This window comes from Mesoplodon mirus (assembly GCF_964341445.2).
Source record: "Mesoplodon mirus genome assembly, chromosome: 8".
Classification (NCBI taxonomy): domain Eukaryota; kingdom Metazoa; phylum Chordata; class Mammalia; order Artiodactyla; family Ziphiidae; genus Mesoplodon; species Mesoplodon mirus.
The window spans coordinates 52,071,126-52,093,862 of record NC_138984.1 but is presented as its reverse complement, the minus strand read 5'-3'; the positions used below and the strand labels follow the sequence as shown (position 1 = coordinate 52,093,862).

The following is a 22,737-nucleotide window of genomic DNA, read 5'->3' as shown; positions in this document are numbered from 1 at the left end:
TGGAGCATCAAGAACAGACTGATGACTTAAAAAGATATTTGCCTCACTGCCCGAGGCAGCTGGCCTCCTAACAGGGCTGGCTGCAGCAATGCCAAAGGATTCCTGGAACATTCTCTCTGCACTAAGCCACACTATTACGAGATGGACGCTCACAACCTCCTTGCCAGGACCTACTTTCTGATTTGGAGTTTGATGTAAAACACAGTATATCTTGGACTATTTGCATCTCACTTTCCTGTGTGTTGTCCATGCTCAGCAAAGGCCTCACATGAAGCAAAATGGATATGAGTTTTGCAGTACCTAGCGGAATACTAGTCGCATGTAGGTATTTAATAAATGTTTCATTGAATGTCCTGGGTCCCTATATAAATTGGACAGAATTAAAAAATATTTTTCCAAGATCAACAGGACTCATAGATTTGCCCCTAAATAAAAAAACCAACTGATAACTTTACATTTAATAGAATTCTTATCATCTTGCATCACCCAAGATGAATACAGAGAGCGCTGACAATTTCTAATCTTTAAAAGGGAAAGAAATGGGCAAGAAACTTTCTAGAGGACCTGCTTGGCCTTTGGATGAGATCTTAGCTGCATCAGACCACAAAGACGGCAGCACTTAAGTGCTAACAGACCTCCTGCCAGCTAGTATCACTAAACACAGATGACTTATTAAAGAAAGGAGGGATAAAACATTACACTCTTCCATAAAATCCCCTCAGAGAAAAATGTGCCTTTTCATCCAACAAGAACCAAATACCAATCAATGGTGACCATTTTAATAATAAAATCATCCTTTTTAATTGACCTAAATGCTACCACTGAGAATATATTCCCACCCAAACAGCCCTTCTTAATCATGAGAATATGTAAGTCTAGGCACGCTCAGTTCCTTTTGCACATTTATCAGATGCCTGCCACTCACAAAACGCCAGAGAAAAACAGCTTTCTTTTTTTCAATGCTGTAGCTAAAAGGAAAAAAAAAAAGTTTGTTTATTTACAAGGCCTATTAGCAAGAAGAAATATGGCTACTCCCATATAGCAGAGAACATTTATGGCGGCCCATGATTCATGAAGATTTCAAAAAACCAACAAACCAAAAAACAGGAAAAACCTGATGCAGAAGGTAGAGTGCTATCCTGGACCAAACCCAGATTTTTATCTTGCTTTTTTATGAAACTGCAGGCACATCTCATTTTATTGTGCTTCACATTTTTGCACTTCGCAGATACTACACTGTTTACGAATTAAAGGTTTGTGGCAACCCTGCATTATCAGAGGTTGGTTAGCATTTTTTAGCAATACAGTATATAAAGTTTTTTTTCCCTTTCCAGTTTTATATTGAAATATAACTGACACACAGCACAGAATATGTTTCAGGTGTACAGCATAATGATTTGATTTATACACAACATGGAATGACTACCACAAGTTTAGTGAAGAACCATCATCATATAGATACAAGATAAAATTTTTTTTCCTTGTGATAAGAACTCTTGGGTTGTACTTACTTATCTTAGAGCTGCAAGTTTATACCTTTTGACTACCACCCCCCAACTCCCCCTCCCCCCGCCCTCTGCCTCTGGTAACCACAAATCTGATCTCTTTTTCCATGAGTTTGTCTTTGTTTTCGAAGTATAATTGACCTATAGCACTATGCCAGTTCCTGGTGTGTAGTATAGTGATTCCATATTTCTGTACATTACAAAACGATCACCATGATAAGTCTAGTTACCATCTGTCACCATACAAAGATATTACAATATTATTGATTATATTCTCACACTGTGCAATTCACACCTGTGAAAGGATTTTTAAAATTAAGGTATGTACTTTGGGGTACATATCCCTTATACAATGGAATATTACTCAGCCATAAAAAGGAACAAAACTGGGTCATTTGTAGAGATGTGGATGGACCTGGAGTCTGTCATACAGTGAAATAAGTCAGAAAGAGAAAAACAAATATATTAATGCATATATGTGGAATCTAGAAAAATGGTACAGATGAACCTATTTGCAGGGCAGGAATAGAGATGTAGACGTAGAGAACGGACATGTGGACACATGGGGGGAAGGGGAGGGTGGGACGAATTGGGAGATTAGGTTTGACATAAATACACTACCATGTGTAAAACAGATAGCTAGCAGGAACATGCTGCATAGCACAGGGAGCTCAGCTCGGTGCTGTGTGACAACCTAGATGGGTGGGATTGGTGGGAGGCAGGTCCAAGAGGGAGGGGATATAGATATACATATAGCTGATTCACTTCATTGTACAGCAGAAACTAACACAACATTGTAAAGCAATTATGCTCCAATAAGTAAGTAAATAAATAAATAAATAAACAAAATAAAGGTATTATTTTTTTTAATACATAATGCTGTTGCACACAATAGACTACGGTACAGTATAAACATAACTTTTATGTGCACTGGGAAACCAAACATACTGTGTGAATCACTTTATTGTGATACTCGCTTTATTGTAGTGGCCTGGAGTTAAACCCTCAGTATCTTTGAGGTCTGCCTGGGTATCCAAAAGGCAATGAAAAGTGGGTAGTCTCCTCTCAATGAATCCCTTTCCTCTGCCCAAGACCATTTCATTGCCCAGTGAGAAAATCACTGCCACTGCAAAGAAATTCTACAACAATGGGTGTTCCCCCCGACTCTGTTTTTGAGAAGATTCTTAATATTTTGAATTTTCATTTTTTTCTTTTCTATTATGGTTTATTACAGGATATTGAATATACTTTCCTGTGCTATAAAACAGGACCTGTTGTTTATCCATTCTCTATATAATAGTTTGTATCTGCTCATCCCAAACTCCCAGTCCATCCCTTCCCCACCCTCACCCCCCAAACCCCAGCAACCACAAGTGTGTTCTCTATGTCTGTAAGTCTGTTTTGTAGATAAGTTCATGTGTATCATATTTTAATTAATTAATTAATTTTAAAAAATTAATTTATTTTTGGCTGCGTTGGGTCTTCATTGCTGTGCATGGGCTTTCTCTAGTTGTGGCAAGTGGGGGCTACTCTTTGTGGTGTGTAGGCTTCTCATTGTTGTGGCTTCTCTTGTTGCGGAGCATAGGCTCTAGGCACACGGGCTTCAGTAGTTGTGGCGTGCCGGCTCAGTAGTTGTGGCTTGCGGGCTCTAGAGCGCAGGCTCAGTAGTTGTGGCGCACGGGATTAGTTGCTCTGTGGCATGTGGAATCTTCCTGGACCAAGGCTCAAACCCGTGTCCCCTGCACTGGCAGGTGGATTCCTAACCACTGTGCCACCAGAGAAGCCCCCGTGTCATATTTTAGATTCCACATATAAGTGATATCATATGATATTTGTCTTTCTCTTTCTCACTTACTTTGCTTAGATTTGATGATAACCTCTAGGTCCATCCATGTAGCTGCAAAATGTATTACCATTAAGTGCCCAACATACAAACCTTCAAGTTGCAAACTTTCAAAGATGAGAACATATTATAAACCTATTACAGTACAGTACTATATAGGTGATTGAGTTAGTTGGGTACCTAGGCTAACTTTGTTTGACTTATGAACAAATCGGACTTACGAATGCACTCTCGGAATGGAACTCGTTGGTATGTAGGGGACTTACTGTATTTCATTCTTTTTCATGGCTGGGTAATATTCCATTGTAAACATATACCACATCTTCTTTATCCATTCATATGTTGATGGACGTTTAGGTTGTTTCCATGTCTTGGCTATTGTAAATAGTGCTGCTATGAACATAGGGGTGCAGGTACCTTTTTGAATTAGAGTTTTGTCCGGATATATGCCCAGGAGTGGGATTGTTGGATTGTGTGGCAGCTCTAGTTTTAGTTTTCTGAGGAATCTCCATACTGTTCTGCATAGTGGCTGCACTAAATTACATTCCCACCCTCAGTGTAAGACGGTTCCCTTTTCACCACACCCTCTCCAGCATTTGTTATTTATAGACTTTTTAACGATGGCCATTCTGACTGGTGTGAGGTGGTACCTCACTGTTGTTTTCATTTGCATTTCTCTCATAGTTAGTGACGCTGAGCATCCTTTCAGGTGCCTACTGGCCATCTGTATGTCTTCTTTGGAGAAATGTCTATTCAGGTCTTTTGCCCATTTTTTGATTGGGTTGTTAGATTAATCCCTTATTGAACACACCATTTGCAAGTATTTTCTCCTGGTCTGTAGGTTGTCTTTTCACTTTGTTTATGGTTTCCTTTGCTGTGCAAAAGCTTATAAGTTAAATTAGGTCCCATTTGTTTATTTTTGCTTTTATTTCTATTGCCTTGGGAGACTGACCTAAGAAAACATTGCTACGATTTATGTCAGAGAATGTTTTGCCTATGTTCTCTTCCAGGAGTTTAATGGTATCGTGCCTTATATTTAAGCCTTTAAGCCACTTTGAGTTTATTTTCGTGTATGGTGTGAGGATGTGTTCTAGCTTCACTGATTTACATGCAGCTGTCCAACTTTTCCAACACCACTTGCTGAAGAGACTGTCTTTTCCCCACTGTAGATTCTTGCCTCCTTTGTTGAAGATTAATTGACCGTAGGTGTGCGGGTTTATTTCTGGGCTCTCTGTTCTGTTCCACTGATCCATATGCCTGTTTTTGTGCCAATACCATGCTGTTTTGATTACTGTAGCCTTGTAGTATTTATTGTCTGAAGTCTGGGAGGGTTATGCCTCCTGCTTTGTTCTTTTTCCTTAGGATTGCTTTGACAATTCTGGGTCTTTTATGGCTCCATATAAATTCTAGGATTATTTGTTCTAGTTATGTGAAAAATGTCATGGGTAATTTCATACGGATCAAATTAAATCTGTAGATTGCTTTGGGTATTATGATCATTTTAACAATATTATGAATTTTCATTTCTTTCAATTCTAAAGAACTTCCTATCTAGAATAACCTTGGACATTAAAGTTAATAATACTAAACTATAAACTAACCTGAAATGGAGAAACCTTGGTCAGGCCATTAAAGATGCATTTATTGGTTAAGTTAAAGAACACATCAAAACATCTGTTTACAGAATAACAATAGAAAAGAAACATGAAGGGACTTCCAAGTTGTACTAACTGAAAGATTTCAGAGTGCTCTCTTAGGAAGGTGATTCAAAACAAAACGTAGGTCAATACATACTACCAGTTGGTAAAGCTGGTACTAATTTCATGATTTTTACCCAAATTCATGACCATTGACACTATTAAATAATTATGATGTTTAGTTAAATGTATTCACCTTTTAAAATTTATTGGAAACTTTTATAGACCACAAATAAAGGACAGTATCACCTGTAATAAATGGAATACACAAAAAAGCATATTACTATTCTTCCCTTTTTTGTGATTATTTTTTTAGACTATACTCTGTTAAAAGTCACTACAAAATAATGTCTGTAATTCCCTGTGCTTATCTATTTTATACATAGTCATTTGTATTTCAATACAATACCCCTATCTTGCCCCATGCCCCTTTCCTCTCCCCACTGGTAACCACTAGTTTGTTTTCTGTATCTGTGAGTCTGTTTCTGTTTTGTTGAATACGTTCATTTTACTTTTTAGATTTGGCATATGAGTGACATCATACTACATGTGTCTTTCTCTGTCTGACTTACTTCAGTAAGCATAATATCCTCTAGGTCCACTGATATTGCTGCAAATGAAAGAATCTCATTCTTTTTTTTTTATCACTGAGTAGTATATTCCACTGTATATATATGCCACTTCTTCTTTATCAATTTGTCTATTGAAGGACCCTTGGGTTGTTTCCATATCTTGCCTATTGAAAATAGTGCTGATATGAACACTGGGGTGCATATATCTTTCTGAGTTAGTGTTTTCAACTTTTTTCGATATACACCACAGCAGTGGAATTGCTGCGTCATATGGTAGTTCTTTTTTAGGTTTTCGAGGAACCTTCATACTGTTTTCATAACAGCTACACCCATTTACTTTCCCACCATGCTGTTTGGGTTACTAAAGCTTTGTTGTATAGAACAGTGGTCCCCAACCTTTTTGACACCAGGGACCGGTTTCGTGGAAGACAATTTTTCCACGGATCAGGGATGGGGATGGTTCAGGCTGTAATGCCAGTGATGGGGGTGGCAGATGAAGCTCCGCTCACTCACCTGCCTGCTGCTCACCTCCTGCTGTGTGGCCTGGTTCCTAACAGGTCGCAGACCAACACTGGTCCGCAGCCTGAGGGTCGGGGACCCGTGGTATAGACTGAATGAAGTCAGGAAGCGAAATACCTCCAGCTTTGTTCTTTTTCCTTGGACTACTTGGCAATTCAGGTTCTCTTGTGGTTCCATATAAATTTTAGGAATATTTGTTCTAGTTCTGTGAAAAATGTTACAGGTATTTTGACAGGGATCCCATTAAATCTGTAGATTGCTTTGAGTGGCATGGCCATGTTAAAAATATTAATTCTTCCAATCCAAGAGCTCAGGGTATCTTTCCATTTCTTTGTATCATCTTCATTTTCCTTCATCAATAAAACTGTAAAACTGTAAACTGTTTTACAGTTTTCAGATTATAGGTTTTTCACATCCTTGGTTAAGTTTATTCCTAGGAATTTTATACTTTTTGAAGCGATTTTAAACAGGATTGTTTTTTTACTTTCTCTTTCTGATAGTTCATTATTAATGTATAGAAAAGCAACAGATTTCTGTATATTGATATTATATACTAAAACTTCTCTGAATTTATTAGCTCTAATAGTTTTTTGGTGGAGACTTAAGGGTTTTCTACATAAAGTATTATGTCATCTGCAAATAGTGACAGTTTTACTTCTTTCCTTCCAGTTTGGATGCTTCTTATTTCTTTTTTTTTTGTCTGACTATTGTGGCTAGGACTTCTAATACTACGTTAAATTGAAGTGGCAAGAGGGGGCATCCTTGTCTTGTTCCTAAATTTAGAGAAAAGGCTTTCACCTTTTCAACACTGAGTATGATGTTAGCTGTGGGTTTGTCATAAATGGCCTTTATTATGCTGAGATATATTACATCTATAACCAATTTGATGAGCGTTTTTACCATAAATGGATGTTGTTTTGTCAACTGCTTTTTCTACTTCTAGTGAGATGATCATGTGATTTTTATCCTTTTGTTTGTTAATGTGGTATGTATCACATTGAATGATTTGTGAATATTGAACCATCCTTGTGTCCCTGGAATAAATCTCACTTGATCATGGTGCATGATTCTTTTTATATAATGTTGGATTTGGTTTGCTAATATACTGTTGAGGATTTTTGCATCTATATTCATCAAAGGTATTGGCCTGTGATTTTCTTTTTTTGTAGTGTCTTTTCTGGTTTTTGTATCAGGGTAATGGTGGAATTATAGAATGAATTTGGGAGTGTTCCCTCCTCTTCAATTTTGTTTTTGAAATAGTTTGAGAAGGGTAAGTATTAGTTTTTATGTGTTTGGTAGAATTCCCCTGTAAGGCTGCCTAGTCCTAGACTTTTGTTTGCTGGGAGGTTTTTTTGTTTGTTTTACAAATTCAATTTCACTACCAGTGATCGGTCTGTTCAAATGGTCTGTTTCTTCTTGATTCAGTCTTGGTGTGTTGTATATTTCTAGAAATTTGTCCATTTCTTGTAGGTTGTTCACTTTGTTGGCATTTAACTGTTCATAGTACTCTTATGATTTTTTGGATCCCTGCTGTACTGGTTATTCCTCCTCTTTCATTTCTTCTTTTGTTTATTTGGGTCCTCTCTCTTTTCTTCTTGGTGAGCCTGGATAAAGGTTTATCAATTTTATTTAACTTTTCAAAAAACTAGCTCTTGGTTTCATTGATCTTTTCTATTTTTTTTGGTCTCTTATTTATTTCCTCTCTGATCTTTATTATTTCCCAACTTCTGCTGACTTTGGGCTTTGTTCTCCTTTTTCTAATTCCTTTAGGTGGTAAGTGAGGTTGTTTGAGAATTTTCTTGTTTCTTGAGGAAGGCTCATATCACCATAAACTTCCCTCTTCGAACTGCTTTTGCTGCATCCCATACATTTTAGAGACTGTATTTCCATTTTCATCTGTCTCAAGGTATTTTCTGACTTCCTCTTTTTTTCTTTGATCCATTGGTTTTTTTAGTAGCATGTTGTTTAGTCTCATGTGTTTGTTCTTTACCCATTTTTCTTTCTGCAATTGATTTCTAGTTTCATACTGCTGGAGTCAGAAAAAATGCTTAATATAATTTCTATCCTCTTGAACTTGTTGAGACTTGTTTTGTGGCCTAGCATGTGATTTATCCTGTAGATGTTCCATGTACACTTGAAAAGAATGTGTATTCTGCTGTTTTCAGATGTGATGACCTGTAGATATCTATTAAGTCCAACTGCTCTATTGTGTCATTTAAGAACACTGTTGCCTTACTGATTTTTGGTCTGGATGATCTGTCCATTGATGTAAGTGGGGTGTTAAAGTCCCATACTATTATTGTCAATTTCTCCCTTTATGTCTGTTAGTATTTGCTTTATGTATTTGGGTGCTCCTGTACTGGATGCATAGATGTTAACAGGTGTACTACCTTCTTCTTGTATTGATCCCTTTATCATTATATAATTCTCTTCTTTTTCTTTTATTATAGGCTTTGTTTTAAAAGTCTATTTTGTCTGATATGAATACAGCTACCCCAATTTCTTGCCATTTCTGTTTGCATGAAGTATCTTTTTCCATCCCCTCATTTTCAGTCTGTGTGTGTCTTTAGCTTTAAAGTGAGTATCTTGTAGGCAGCATTTAGATAGATCTTTTTTAAATCCAATCAGCCACGCTCTGTTTTGATTGGAGCATTTAGTTCAGCGACATTTAAAGTAATTATTGATAGATACGTACTTACTGCCATTTTATTACTTGTTTTCTGGTTGTTTTTTCGTAGTTCTCTGTTCATTTCTTCTTCTTTTTGTTTCTTCCCTTGTGGTTTGATGATTTTCTTTAGTAGTATGCTTCTTTATATGTTTTGTGTATCTATTGTAGGTTTTGGATTTGTGATAACCATGGGGTTCAATGTTGACCTGTAACTATATCTACTTGTTTTAAATTGGTATTCATTTAAGTTCAAACTCATTCTAAAAGATCTGTATTTTTTACTCCCCTCCGCCACATTTTGTGTTTTTGATGTCATATTTTAATCTTCATGCTTCTCCCCTTATTGTTTATTATAGCTATAGTTGCTTTTATAATTTTCTTGTCTTTTAATCTTCATACTGGCTTATTTAACTGGTTGATCTTCAGTCCTTACTATATATGTGGCTTTCCCAGTGGGATTTTCCCTTTCCTATAGATTCTTACTTCTTTTCCACTTAGCGAAGATCCTTTAACATTTCTTTTAGGGTTGGTTCAGTATTGATGAACTCTTAGTTTTTGCTTGTCTGAGTTCTTTATCACTCCTATTCTAAGTGATAATCTTGTTGGGTAGCATATCCTAGGTTGCAGGTTCTTCCCTTTCAGCACTTTGAATATATCATGCCACTCCCTTCTGGTTTGCAAAGTTTCTGCAGAAAAATCAGCAGATAGCCTTATGGGGTTCCACTGTATGACTTATTTTTCTCTTGCTGCCTTTAGAATTCTCTCTTTAACTTTTGTCATTTTAATTATGATATGTCTTGATGTGGGTCTGTTTGGGTTCATCCTGACTGGGACCCTCTGTGCTTCCTGTACATGGATATCTGTTTCCTTCTTCAGATTTGGAATGTTTTCAGCCATAATTTCCTCAAATACATTTTAGATCTCCTTGTCTCTCCCTCTCTGAGACACCTACAATGTGAATGTTGGTAGACTTAAGTAATCCCAGAGATCCCTTAAACTGTTCTCATTTTTAAAAATTTGTTTTTCTTTTTGCTGCTCTGATTGGGCAATTTCCATTATTCTATCTTCCAGACGACTTAGTTGTACTTCTATATCACTTAGTCTATTTTCATCCCTTCTAGTGTGTCTTTTTTTTTTTTTTTTTTCCACTTATTGAATTCTTCATTTTTGTCGGGTCTTTTTTATACTTTCTAGTTCCTGGTTAAAGCTCTAACTGTGTTCATCTACTCTTTACTCTAGTTCAGTTAACATTCTTATTACCAATGCTTTGAATTCTTTATCCAGTAATTTGTTTATTTCTGTTTCATTATTTTTTCAGGGTTTTTCTCCTGTTCTTTCAATTGAGACCAGTTCCTCTGCCTTTTCATTTTGCTAAACTTTCTCTGCCTCTATGAATTTAGGTTAAAAAGTTACCTACCGCAGTCCTGAAGGGGTGTTCTTACATGGGAGTACCCCTATACAGACCGCATGTGCCCAGTGCCTTTGGTGGAAGAGCTGGATTTGATGTGAACGCAAGTCACCCTTTCCTCAGGGTGTGCTGGCAGCTATCACCTTGGTATGGGTGGGGCTGGAGATGAAGGGGCCAGAGCTGAAGGTGGGTGTGAGGTGGGGCTTCCTCTCTGCTAGGTGGCCATCACCTCCCTATCATGGAGTCTGATGCCAAGTTGCTGAAGTAGAAGCCCTGAGGTTCAGGACCGAGCTGGCTCTGTTCCTTTAAGTGTGTGCTTTCCCTTCTCCCAGCACTGGGACCCTTACCCCAGAGGACGAGGGAGTGCTGAAGCAAGGGCAGAGGATGCAGGCTCTCAGCTTGTGTAGCTTAACCACAGAGATCTGAGCTGTCTTCAGTGCACTGTCTGTACAGGCACCAACAATTGTTTCCCTCGCTCTGCTCAGATGCAGCCTTGGGTCCAAGTACCCTTTTGCCCCTCACAATCATTCATCGCCCCCAATCTCCTCCACCCCTGCCTTGCTGCGGCACCCTTGGCAGATGGAGCCTGCATGACCTCTCAGCATGTATCGGAGGGCGAGTTGTGGTTGAGTGGCCGCCGTCAGAGGTCTGGGCTGCTTCTGATGCACTGCTTGAGTAAGTGCCAACAATGGCCACTGCCTCCCCCACTGCCCAGGCTCCATCCTGGGACCAGGTCACCTCTGTGTCCCACAGTCTTCTCTCTCGTTGTGACCACCCCAGCTCCAGTGCCATCTTGTGACATGGAGTGAGTGGGGCTAGAGCATTTGCTGGGCTAGGGCTGGCACGTGCTGAGGCAGTTGCAGGAAACCTCTGTCCATTCTCTCTGCCCTGCCTCGGGGGCAAGCCAGGGCACACATGCTCCTCACAAGCAGGGTCTAGGCCTTCCACAGCTCTCCTGTTGGTGCCAGTGGTCCTCCAATCTAACAAGGGGGCTTGTTTCCCCTGTGTAGAACCCCACGACTCAGGTGCCCAATCTGTGGCTCTCACCGCTCACTTCCCAGGGCAGGTCTCCACTTGTGCAATCTCCCTTTTTCTCTGAGTCTCCTTCCCAGGGCTCCCTACCTGGTCCCTTTTCTTCCCTTCCTACCCAATTACATGTGAATCTTTCTTACGGTCTTGGTTGTACAGGAGTCTTTCTGTCAGTTTCCAGTTGGTTTTCAATGAGAATTGTTCCACAGTTAGATGTATTCTGGATGTGTACATAGGGGGAGGCGAGTCCCACATCATCCTACTGGGCGCCATCTTGATCAATCCTGCATATTACTCTTCTTTAATAAGAATTACTAAACTCAAACTAGGTATTTTTTTTGCCTGCTGAACATTGAGACTTACAGCTACTCTCATGCAAGTGTTAAAAGTAGTGTTGGATGGGCCTCCCTGGTGGCGCAAGTGGTTGAGAGTCCGCCTGCCGATGCAGGGGATACGGGTTCGTGCCCCGGTCTGGGAGATCCCATATGCCGCGGAGCGGCTGGGCCCGTGAGCCATGGCCGCTGGGCCTGCGCATCCGGAGCCTGTGCTCCGCAACGGGGGAGGCCACAACAGTGAGAGGCCCGCATACCGCAAAAAGAAAAAAAAAAAAAAAAAAAAAAGTAGTGTTGGAGATACAGTAGTATCAAACTAAGCCTTTTTTAGGAAGATTGAAAGGAAATTGAAAAAATTTAAAAACTTCATTATATAATTCAATGTTATTTAGTGTCATGCTTGTGTACCATGTAAAATGGTTTCAAATACTAAATCATGGTCTCCAACCCACAAGAGGGAAACAGTGAGATCTTCTACTAATAAAAACTGTACACAGAGTAACACATGCACTCTGGTGATGCTAAGCAACTGTACACAGAGTAACATATGCACTCTGGTGATGCTAAGCATGAGGCTTATCTTTAAAAGTACAAGACCCTAGCATTCAGACAAGCTACACCCAGACTTCTCTTCTAAGAATGACAAGAATACCAATGGGGGAAAGGGACAGAGAAATAAGTCATCAACTCAAACCTAAGGAACACAAGAAATGACCCTGTCAATAGTTTATCAAAATCATTATTTGATTAAACAGATGAGATTAGTGTAGGCAGACTGACAGAGGCAAGCTAAGTGTTAGGGAAGGTAAAAAGGAGGTTGGATACTTGTTTTCTATTTTTAAAAGAGATCAATGAAAATAATGAATAGCACTTGAAAGTCAAAATGCACCGAGGAGAATCTGAACTTCAATTAGGAATGAGAAACACTCTACACAGGGAAGCAGCCACATAGCACAGGGGGATCAGCTCCATGCTTTGTGACCACCTAGATGGGTGGGATAGGGAGGGTGGGAGGGAGACACAAGAGGGAGGAGATATGGGGATATATGTATATGTATAGCTCTTTCACTTTGTTATACAGCAGAAACTAATACACTGTTGTAAAGCAATTATACTCCAATAAAGATGTTAAAAATAGAGACAATTATAGAAAAAAGAAAAAAAAGATAATATTTGATAAGCTTTTTCTACCAGCAACCATGTAACCCTTGTTAAAGAAATAAAAAGCTCTAAAAACTTAAGAACAGGGGCTTCCCTGGTGGCGCAGTGGTGGAGAGTCCGCCTGCCGATGCAGGGGACACGGGTTCGTGCCCCGGTCCGGGAGGATCCCACATGCCGCGGAGCGGCTGGGCCCGTGAGCCATGGCCGCTGAGCCTGCGCGTCCGGAGCCTGTGCTCCGCAAGGGGAGAGGCCACAACAGTGAGAGGCCCGCGTACTGCAAAAAAAAAAAAAAAAAAAACTTAAGAACAGTATGTAGCACTTACTGGTAATGAACCCAGGATGGTCCAAGAGTTTTCTTGAATTGAGCGAGTCCTACAATATCAATATAAATGAGCTCAACAATTCTGTCTCCTACAGTTGGGCAGCCAGATCGGTTTCCTACAACCTTCTTCATTATTCTAGAGAAAGGACAGAAGAGAGGAAAAAAAAAAACAATTTACTGCAAGGTACTGCACTTAGCAACTTTAAATAGGTAAATAAACATCCCAAGAATCCTTATCAGGGAGGATGGCATGGCCCTTCCCAATCAGCTGCCTTTCCAAGTTCTGCCCACTCATCAAGTCCATCCAAAGCCTCAATTCTGACTCTTGCAAAAGCAAATGGTTGTATACAAACATAGCCTTGGAAACCAAGGGAGATCTGGGTCTCAATCTGTCTCCATTTAATTTGCTGGTCAAGAAGATTAGGGAGGTCTTTAAGTACTGGTGACAGGGCCAGATGTGTTTTATTTGAGTAGACACTTGTGGAAGCAACATGGAGCAGTGGTTCCCAAACATGCCTGCACATTAGAATCACCTGGGGATCTTTTCCAACTTCCCAAGCCCAGACCATATCCCAGACTAATTAAATCACACTCCACTGTCTAGCAGCTGTGAGATCTTAGAAAGTTACCTCTCTGAATCTTTCCTCATTTAAAACACACACACACACACACAAACACAAAACAGGACTGGATACAGAGAAGATGGCAGGACAGCAACCTCTCAGGAATTCTTCAGGTAGTTAAATTAGGTATTCAGTGGAAAGTACCTATGTATACTACTCAGTACCTATTAGTATCTCCCAAAGAGACTGTTCTTATCATACAGCCCTTACCGACCTCCTAAATGTCTTCCATTTCTAGCCTCTACAATATAAACTTCTTTCTGTACTGTCCTGTACTGTTTGCAAATTTCTTTTACGTCTAATTTTTCCTTCTGACTAGACAGTAACACAGAACTGGCACTATGGTTTATACTTTTTCATTATCCTCCCTTCCATCCACCCACCCATCCAAACCCACCCTTGCACTGAGCCAACATGCTTGATTGTACATCAATTTCACATGGGTGGGGCAAATAAGTGCTACCCATACTGCCATTCACCCAGAAATCAGTCATCATTGGTCTTTGTATCCCTGCTCACACCCCGTAACAGTCCTTCACCAGATTATGGACACCCTACTCCAAAGGGCAAGAGTCATCAACAGGCCTCTGCCCTAGAGCTCCATACTGACACTGCTCCAGGCACCCTTTTCTCCACTGGGTTTCTGAAAGAGGTAAGTTCCATATAACCAATTTCTTCCCAACGATTTGAAATTTTTTTCTGTAAAGGCCCAGGCAGTAAACACTTGCATCTCTGCAGGCCACACATTCTCCGTCACAGCTATTCAGCTCTGCTCTTGGAGAAGGAAAGCAGCCACGGGTGTGGCTTTGGGCCCGTGATGCTTGATTAACAAAAAACGCACAGGACTGCATTTGGCCTGCTCAGCCATCGTTGATAACTCCTGGTCCACCCTGTATTCAGTGGTTCCCAAACCTGCCTGCACTTTGGAATCACCTGGAAGCATCAACAGATACTTATGCCTGAGTCCTACCCCCATAGGTTGTCATTTAATTAGTCTGGGATATGGTCTGGGCTTAGGGAGCCTAAAAAGATCCCCAGGTGATTCTAATGTGCAGGCATGTTTGGGAACCACTGCTCCATGTTGCTTCCGCAAGTATCTACTCAAATAAAACACATCTGGCCCTGTCACCATGGCTTAAAGACCTCCATAATCTTCTTGACCGGCAAATTAAGTCTCTGCCTGGTAGATCCCTAATATGTCTTTTCAGAGCTCCCTGGGGAGCGCCTATCCCCAGAGCTCCCATTGTACTCCATTTCTTCACCCCCCCATTCATTCATCCCTTCACTCATTTGTTCAGTAAATAGTTATGGGCACCCACTGTGTGCCAGGCACTGTTCTAGGTGCTCAATACACAGTGGTGAGCAATATTCACATATTCTGCACTCCCTTTGCTGAGCATCCTCACCTCAATTAGAACTAATCACATTGCAATTAGTGTCAATATTGTGCAACGTATTAGTGGTAATTATCAAAAGGTTGGCATCTCCTTGGCCACACTGGTCATCTCTGTATGTCCCATACCAAGAAGCAGCCCACAGAGAGCACTGAAGGAATGAACGCTCAATGTATGAAGGCACCCACTTCATATGCTGTGTTCCCCAGTGTGTTTTAAAAGACGCAGGAGGAAGGCAACAGGAGGTAGCTGTTAAAGGGACAAAAGTGGTGAAGGGTTCAGAAGACCTCAGGTTTATCGAGTTCTGAAGGGAGCACTGGGGTTCGGTGGTCAAGAACACAGGCTTTGAGGTCAGACAGACAGAGGGCTCAAATCCTGGCTCTTCCACGTACTCTCCATGGGACTTTGAGGAAATCTTTTTTGGTTTGAATCTCAGTTTCCTCATCTTTAAAATGCAGAAAGCAACAGTGCCTACTTCCAGGTTTGCACTAAGAACTAAATAATATAAAACATGTAAAACACTTAGTAACTGGTGCACGGGAAGCACTCAACAAATGTTAGCTTTTTTTTTTTAATATTTATTTATTTTGGCTGCTGTGGGTCTTAGTTGCAGCACACGGGATCTTCGTTGAAGCATGCAGGATCCTTAGTTGTGGCATGCAGACTCTTAGTTGCGGCATGCATGCGGGTTCTAGTTCCCCGACCAGGGATTGAAGCTGGGTCCCCTGCGTTGGAAGCGTGGAATCTTATCCACTGGACCACCAGGGAAGACCCCCAAATGTTAGCTCTTAATAGGCGTCATCAGTGTTATGGTTGCCATAACTGTTGATACTACCACTGTAACTAAAGCCCAGCTCATGGTTTCAGTGTATGGAAATCATTTAACAAAAGAGAGCTGACATTATTTTACGGATATTACTGCTTTCATCCCAATACTGCATCTAATCCGATGTGGACCTCAGACTTAACACAAGTGACCTCTCTGGGCATCAATGTTTTAGACAATAAAGTTGGAGCAGGGTGAGACATACATTGTCTTAACACCTCTTCCATTTATAGAATGTTCCTTCAAGCCATTTCTCTTGGAACAGTTGACATATTGCTAGATGTTAACTTGGCTGTTGGGTAGAGAGTCTCCATGGGCAGTTATCCAAAAAGGAGGGAAGGGGCTCTAAGCATTTCTGTTTAGCCAGTCATGTCAATCTAAAAGGGATTAAGAGAGGGCTTGAGCTAGAAGCACATTTCAGTGAAACCAAAAAACCCAGGCAGAGTTGAAAGTGGGCTAACTGAAATAGGATTGGATCAGGGCTTTCAAGAAACTCATTCTATCCAAATTAAATTGCAAACAGGAACCTGCCCCGTTTGAAGATTTAGAAAGCTTGCTGTTGAGTAGGGAAGGGTATGAGTTTCAGCAAGAGACAGGGAATTAGGAAAGTCAGTCATGTTTCCTGCTGCAGATGCTGGAAGCACCTGTAACAGCAAAGAATAAGCTCCTTAGTTTGAATTTTCTGGCATTCATTTATCAAGCCTCTGGAGCCTGCAGCTACAATGAAAACATATTAGCCTTTTCACAGTGTATGTATTTAGCTTCTGAAAATAATCTTCTTATCTCCTGTTTCGTGAATTATCACTTTCATTTTCCTCCACAAGAAATTACACACCAATAGAGGGCTTTAAGAGTTTACAATTTCTTTTTTGTATTCTGATTTTAAAATTGAAAAATAATCTCCTTACTCCTTGAGCTCCGCCAGTGAAGCTGAAATCCTAATGTCATGGCCCAGTAAGTACAGAGATGTAATTAAATCACTCCACTGAACTAATTCACCAAGAGGGCCACCACTGAAAGCTGTCTCTGCAATCTTAAATCCAGATTCCTTAGTCAGGAGGCCCAGGTGAACAAGGACCTGAAAAAACAAAAAACAACAAAAAAAAGAAGAGGCACATACTGATTCCCGTCGGACAAAGTACAAACTCCACAGTAACCTACCAAAAAGCCACCACCAATTCCAAAGTCATGTTTACGTTCTAATGAAATCTCAACATGGGGTAAACAATTTTTCTAGAAGGTACAGAGAAAGGAAGGAAATGATTTTTCATTGTTTTCTTACAGAAATAAAGTCATTACTGAATTTGGTATGGCTATGAATATGAGGTAGGGACAGATAATCCTGTTTTCCAAAAGTGGGGTACATTTGGAAAATCAGAATTAAAGGGGAATCAAGTAGGACAATACAATATCTTTTAACTATATTGTGCTTTTTTTCCACAGCTGGAATATCTTTAAGCTTTTAACATGGAAAATTTCAAACACTAACAAAAGCAGACATGACAATATAGTCAATTCCACTGGACTCAACAATTATTAACTTCAACAATGATTAACTCCTAACAAGTCTTATTTAATGTACATCCCTCACTTTCTCCCAACCCTTCTAGCTTATCTTGAAGCAAATCCTAGACAGCCCAACCTTTCATTTGTAAAGAGTTCAGTTGGCATTTCTAAAAGAAACAAACTTTCACTTAAAAAACATAACCGTAACATCACCCCAATGCCCCTAACATAGCTATTAAATCCTTAGTATCATCCAATATCCAGTTAGTCTATACACTTGCTCAATTGTCACTTATTTTTTTCAAGAGCAGTTGGTTGAGTCAGAAGTCAAAGTGCACAAATTGTAATGCGTCATACATCTCTTCTTTAACCTACAGTGGTGCCCGATTATCCTTTTTTGGGGGGATAGAGGCTTGTAATTTATTTGTCAAAGAAGTTGGGTTGTATTTCCAACAGAGTGTCTCACACTCTAGATTTTGCTGACTGTGTAACAGATTCTTCTGTCCCTTGTGTTTATGGTAAATTAGTAATCAGATCTGCAGCCATGATCAAATTTGTATTTGATTTTTGGGGCAATACTACTTCACAGGTGGTGCCGTGTACTTCCAGTGGTGAGAACAAAATCTGGGTGTTTCTGTTCTGTGATGTTAGCAGCTACTGATGATCACTAACTAGATGCAATAATCCATTAGGGGTTGCAAATGGTGATATTCTATCATTCCTTCTGCATTTATTAGCTGTAATACTTCTATAAAGAGAAACTACCCCTCACAAAGGACAGCTTACATAGAAAAAAACCTGGTAAATACTTGATTCTTTCCTTTTACTTAACAGTTTTCAAAATAACTGATTTGTTCTTTAGCGTACTCTAATAATGACCAATGAGGATTTTAAATATATATATATCATCATAAAATCATGAATATAAGTATATTTGATGTGTTTCAATAATCACAGTTATTATTCTTACTGATTACCAAATTGTGCCATCTTGGGCAACGGGAGACTATTAAAGTTGGCTTCTAAGTTCTTTGACAAAATCCTAGTAGTCTTTGATAGTTTCTTTGCTCTCTGACACGACAAGGCATTCCAAGCTCATCTTGTACAACGTCTGTCTCAGGCCTTAATCAGCCACTTTTCCAAGAACCTTTTAGACCATTTAGTGAAAATGGTATTTAAAGATCAAAGTCTGGTGCCTAGCATACTCTAGATGATCACTGTTTATAGGCCTTTTCAGTGGACATAGCTAGAAAATTTATTTTTCCTCAAGGATAAAAATAATCATGAGTTCACACTGGTTTTTCCAATTCAAACCCAGGATTACAGCAGCTTTATCCATTTTTATAACATTATCCATCTCACATCTGTTACTTCCTCTCTCCCACATTGAAAATTCCACTTCTCCAGGACACTAACGTAATTGCTAATTTGCTTTATTCCAATACACATAATGGATTCGGAAGGAAAATATCTACACCGCCACCTCTTACAGGATTAGAAAAATTGTTTTAAGATATTTTTGCAGTTTTTTTAATCATTTGTGATATCCCATCAGAAACGTTCAAAGTACTGTGCTCTGAAGTCACTAAGAATAGCCCTTCTCTGTGTGCTTAGAGTAAAAGTGGACACGTGGTCAGTTCATTTGCTTTATTTTTTCCTTATGGTTTTTTTTTGTAATTTGTTTTACACTTAAGTAAAATGATTCCAGTGTCAAATCTACAAATCAAGATATATTCAGAGAAGTCTAGTTTCTATATTTGTTGCCTCCACACTACCCCCCGACTCCCCTTATTAGACTTTTTTTTTATTGTGGTAAAACATACATAAGCTTTACCATTTTAACCATTTTTAAGTGTACAGTTCAGTGGCATTAAGTACATTCACACTGTCGTGCAACCATTACCACCATCCATCTCCTTATTTTTAATTGCATGCTTTGCTATTCCATTCAAAAAATCTGAGCAAGAAGCATATACGTATATCATATATACATTATATATGTGTATATATGTGTGTGTATTTGTATATATCTATAGGTACACATGTAGGTATAGATACAGATATATAGATAAATTCCTTCTTCCTTTTAAAAATAATGTTCACTATTCTCCACCTACCATGTCTTCACATAACAATATATCCTGGAGATAACTGCAGAGGATCATATAGAAATTACTCTTTCTTTTCATAGCTCACCTGGATCTATGACCACATACTCTTTCCTGCAGGACTATTTGATGCCAGGATGTCTGGTCCTGCTGTCTCATAAACTCAAGGGATCTAAGCAAAACTGACTCATTAAACTGTGACTTGGGGTTCTGCAAGTGTATCTGTATTTTTGCCCCAAAGGTGTCAAATTAGTCAAATTAGGAATACTAAACTCATTTTTCATTTATTTTTAGATATGGGAACAGATTGTTTACTTTTCTTGTTTATTCTTCATCAGAATAGTTAATCTAAAGTCATGGCCACTTGATGTATAACTAATAGGGTGTAAGATCTTCATGCTCAGAGATATTACAGAGGTTTCCCCAGCATCTCCTCATGAACTTCAAAACAAATTCGCTCAAGTTTAATTTATAGTATCTCTCTCTCTCAGGAACATAAGCAGAAGCACCACCAAACAGAACAGCAATGAAACTCACCAGTTAGTTGCCCAAATCCCAGAGCTGACAAATACCAAGAATATGAAATTGTCATGATGATGTAAAACAGGAAGTTCTTCAAGATTGTATTCAGGTAAAGAAGAGAGAATTAAATTTCCTGATGCCACTGAGATAGAGTCAGAGGGTTCATAGCAAAATCTTACAAGCAGATATTCTGCCTGGCTTCACCCAAGAAACATGTGTGCCAGTTCCTGATAAGTATAATTATTGTAATCGGGGAAAAGGACAGCCCAAAAAATGGCTGTACAAGAAGAGACTGCACAGATTCACCCTGAGGGAATATCATTTGAGACATGACATTTCTCTTAGTCTTGTCTCCACGAAAATCAAATTTTCAAGAAAACTGGCATCCAACTGAAGTGAATTAATCAGAAACTCACTTTCTTCCGCTTTCTCTTTTCAAGATTCTGCTTCTCTGCCAGGGACTTGATTGCCTGGATCCACGCGTCAGCCATTCGCCGGATCCGTAGTCTCATCCATCGGAATTCTTCATGCTTTTTCATCATACTGTAGAGAATATTAAAATCCGTACGAATTTCTGCCTAGAAACAGAAATTTAATAAAAATGAGTAGAAGATAAGAAGTCCAAAAGCATAATGGTTTTCATGATGTGACATTTGAAAACTTGAAAGAGATAGTCAATTAAACACAAGGCTTCAAAAGTCTGGTCTGCTGAACAGCTTTGCTTGAAGCTCCCAGGACTGCAAATTGAGGCAAAGGCCTCTTGACTGCTGCTCTGCTGTAAGGGACATCATTAAAAAATCAGAAGTAGAGAAAGGCAGCACAGACTTGCAAAGCCCTGAGCTACGTCAAAAATGCATATTTTACAGTGAATGTGCTTGATACACCTTGAAATTCTCTGCACCCGAATTTATTGGCCCCTTGACCTACTGCAGGGTAGCAGACTCCTGGGAAAACTGAAGTCAATTCTTAACAGGCTACCTGCCATTGTGTAGGCTGCCAAAAAGCCTCATTCTGTCCACAAAGTTAAGTAGGGAAATAAATGCTCACCTTCTAGTTTTGTCCCTATCCAAACAAACAAAAGTTTATTATTTTCTAAGGAATTTAAAAGCCAGGAATACCATTTTCCTATAGTAACTGAATAAAACTTCAAATTCAAGCCAAAAGGGCTTCCCTGGTGGTGCAGTGGTTAAGAATCCACCTGCCAATGCAGGGGACATGGGTTTGAGCCCCGGTCCGGGAGCAACTAAGCCCGTGCGCCACAACTACTGAGCCTGCGCTCTAGAGCCCGCAAGTCACAACTACTGAGCCTGCGCTCTAGAGCCCACGAGCCACAACTACTGAGCCTGCGCTCTAGAGCCCGCGAGCCACAGCTACCGAAGCCCGTGTGCCACAACTACTAAAGCCCACACACCTAGAGCCCATGCTCCGCAAGAAGAGAAGCCACCGCAACGAGAAGCCCGCGCACCACAATGAAGAGTCGCCCTCGCTCACCGCAACTAGAGAAAGCCCACATGCAGCAGCAAAGACCCAACACAGTCAAAAATTAAAAAAAAAAAAAATTCAATCCAAAATAACTTAAAAGTCAGGAAGACTATTTTTTTCTTTCTTTTTTTTTTTTTTTTTTTGCGGTACGCGGGCCTCTCACTGTTGTGGCCCCTCCCGTTGCAGAGCACAGGCTCCGGACGTGCAGGCTCAGTGGCCGTGGCTCGCAGGCCCAGCCGCTCCGCGGCATGTGGGATCTTCCCGGATCGGGGCACGAACCCATGTCCCCTGCATCGGCAGGCGGACTCTCAACCACTGCGCCACCAGGGAAGCCCAGGAAGATTATTTTTCTAAGATAGCTGGATGCAACCAGCAATTGAAATAACAGAGAAAAATAATAACACTAGTATTTTTTTTCATATAACATCTAAATAAAACATTCACTAAATCCATCTTTCAGCAGTTACCATAGTTCATTCTAAAACTCATCTGACCATGTCCTTGACTCAACAGTTTCCCAAGAATCCCATGGTCTAAGTGAGGCTCAGCAAACTCTGGCTCTTAGACCAAATCTCCCTCGCTGCCTGTTTTTCTACATAAAGTTTTATCAGAACACAGTCACGCCCACTCATTTACACATTGCCTAGGGCTGCCCTGTGCCACAGGTCAGAACTGAGTAGTTGCAACAGAGATCTGGCCTGCAAACATGAAAATATTTACTATCTGCCCTGTCATAGAAAAAAATTAGTTGATCCCTGGGGTGAAGAATAAAGACTTGAGCTTTTAATACAAAGCTTTTCACAGCCCCTACCTACCTTTCCCATTTCGTCTTCATTCCAGCTCATCCAAACCCCTATGGCCTTGTCCCACTGAACCAGGCTCTACTCGAGCCTAAAAATGCCAGGCTCTTGTACAGGTACCTTTCCCCCTGCCATCAGAGACATCTTTCTCTCCTTGACCTGGTATGAACTCATTCATCACTTTAAATTCAACTCCAAGGTCATCTTCTCTTTACATGCTCTCCTGACCCATGCAGGCTGAGATCGCCACTTCTTTATTAATTTCCATGGGCCTATGTTTCAGTGTTGACAGAGTCATTATTTACAACCATCACCTTCATTATTAAATCACTGGGCACCTCCACGTCTGGCACCAGGTGTTATTCGTATCAGTAGCCTATCATGTAGGAACCCTCAGAGAACTGCTCAATAAATAAACAT

General features: G+C 40.0%; 1 protein-coding gene across 5 annotated transcripts in view; it reads right to left on the bottom strand.

Moving 5' to 3' along the window:
- The window catches only part of MGAT5 (alpha-1,6-mannosylglycoprotein 6-beta-N-acetylglucosaminyltransferase), a 374,340-nt gene that overhangs the window by 124,463 nt on the left and 227,140 nt on the right, over positions 1–22,737 (bottom strand). For all 5 annotated transcript variants that reach the window (XM_082631527.1, XM_082631526.1, XM_082631528.1 and 2 more), the window contains 3 exons: positions 20,452–20,613; positions 16,808–16,977; positions 13,058–13,192 (listed from right to left, as the gene is read on the bottom strand). In XM_082631527.1, coding sequence (XP_082487653.1) covers positions 13,058–13,192; positions 16,808–16,977; positions 20,452–20,613 — 467 coding nt within the window. The remainder of the gene's footprint in view (positions 1–13,057; positions 13,193–16,807; positions 16,978–20,451; positions 20,614–22,737) is intronic.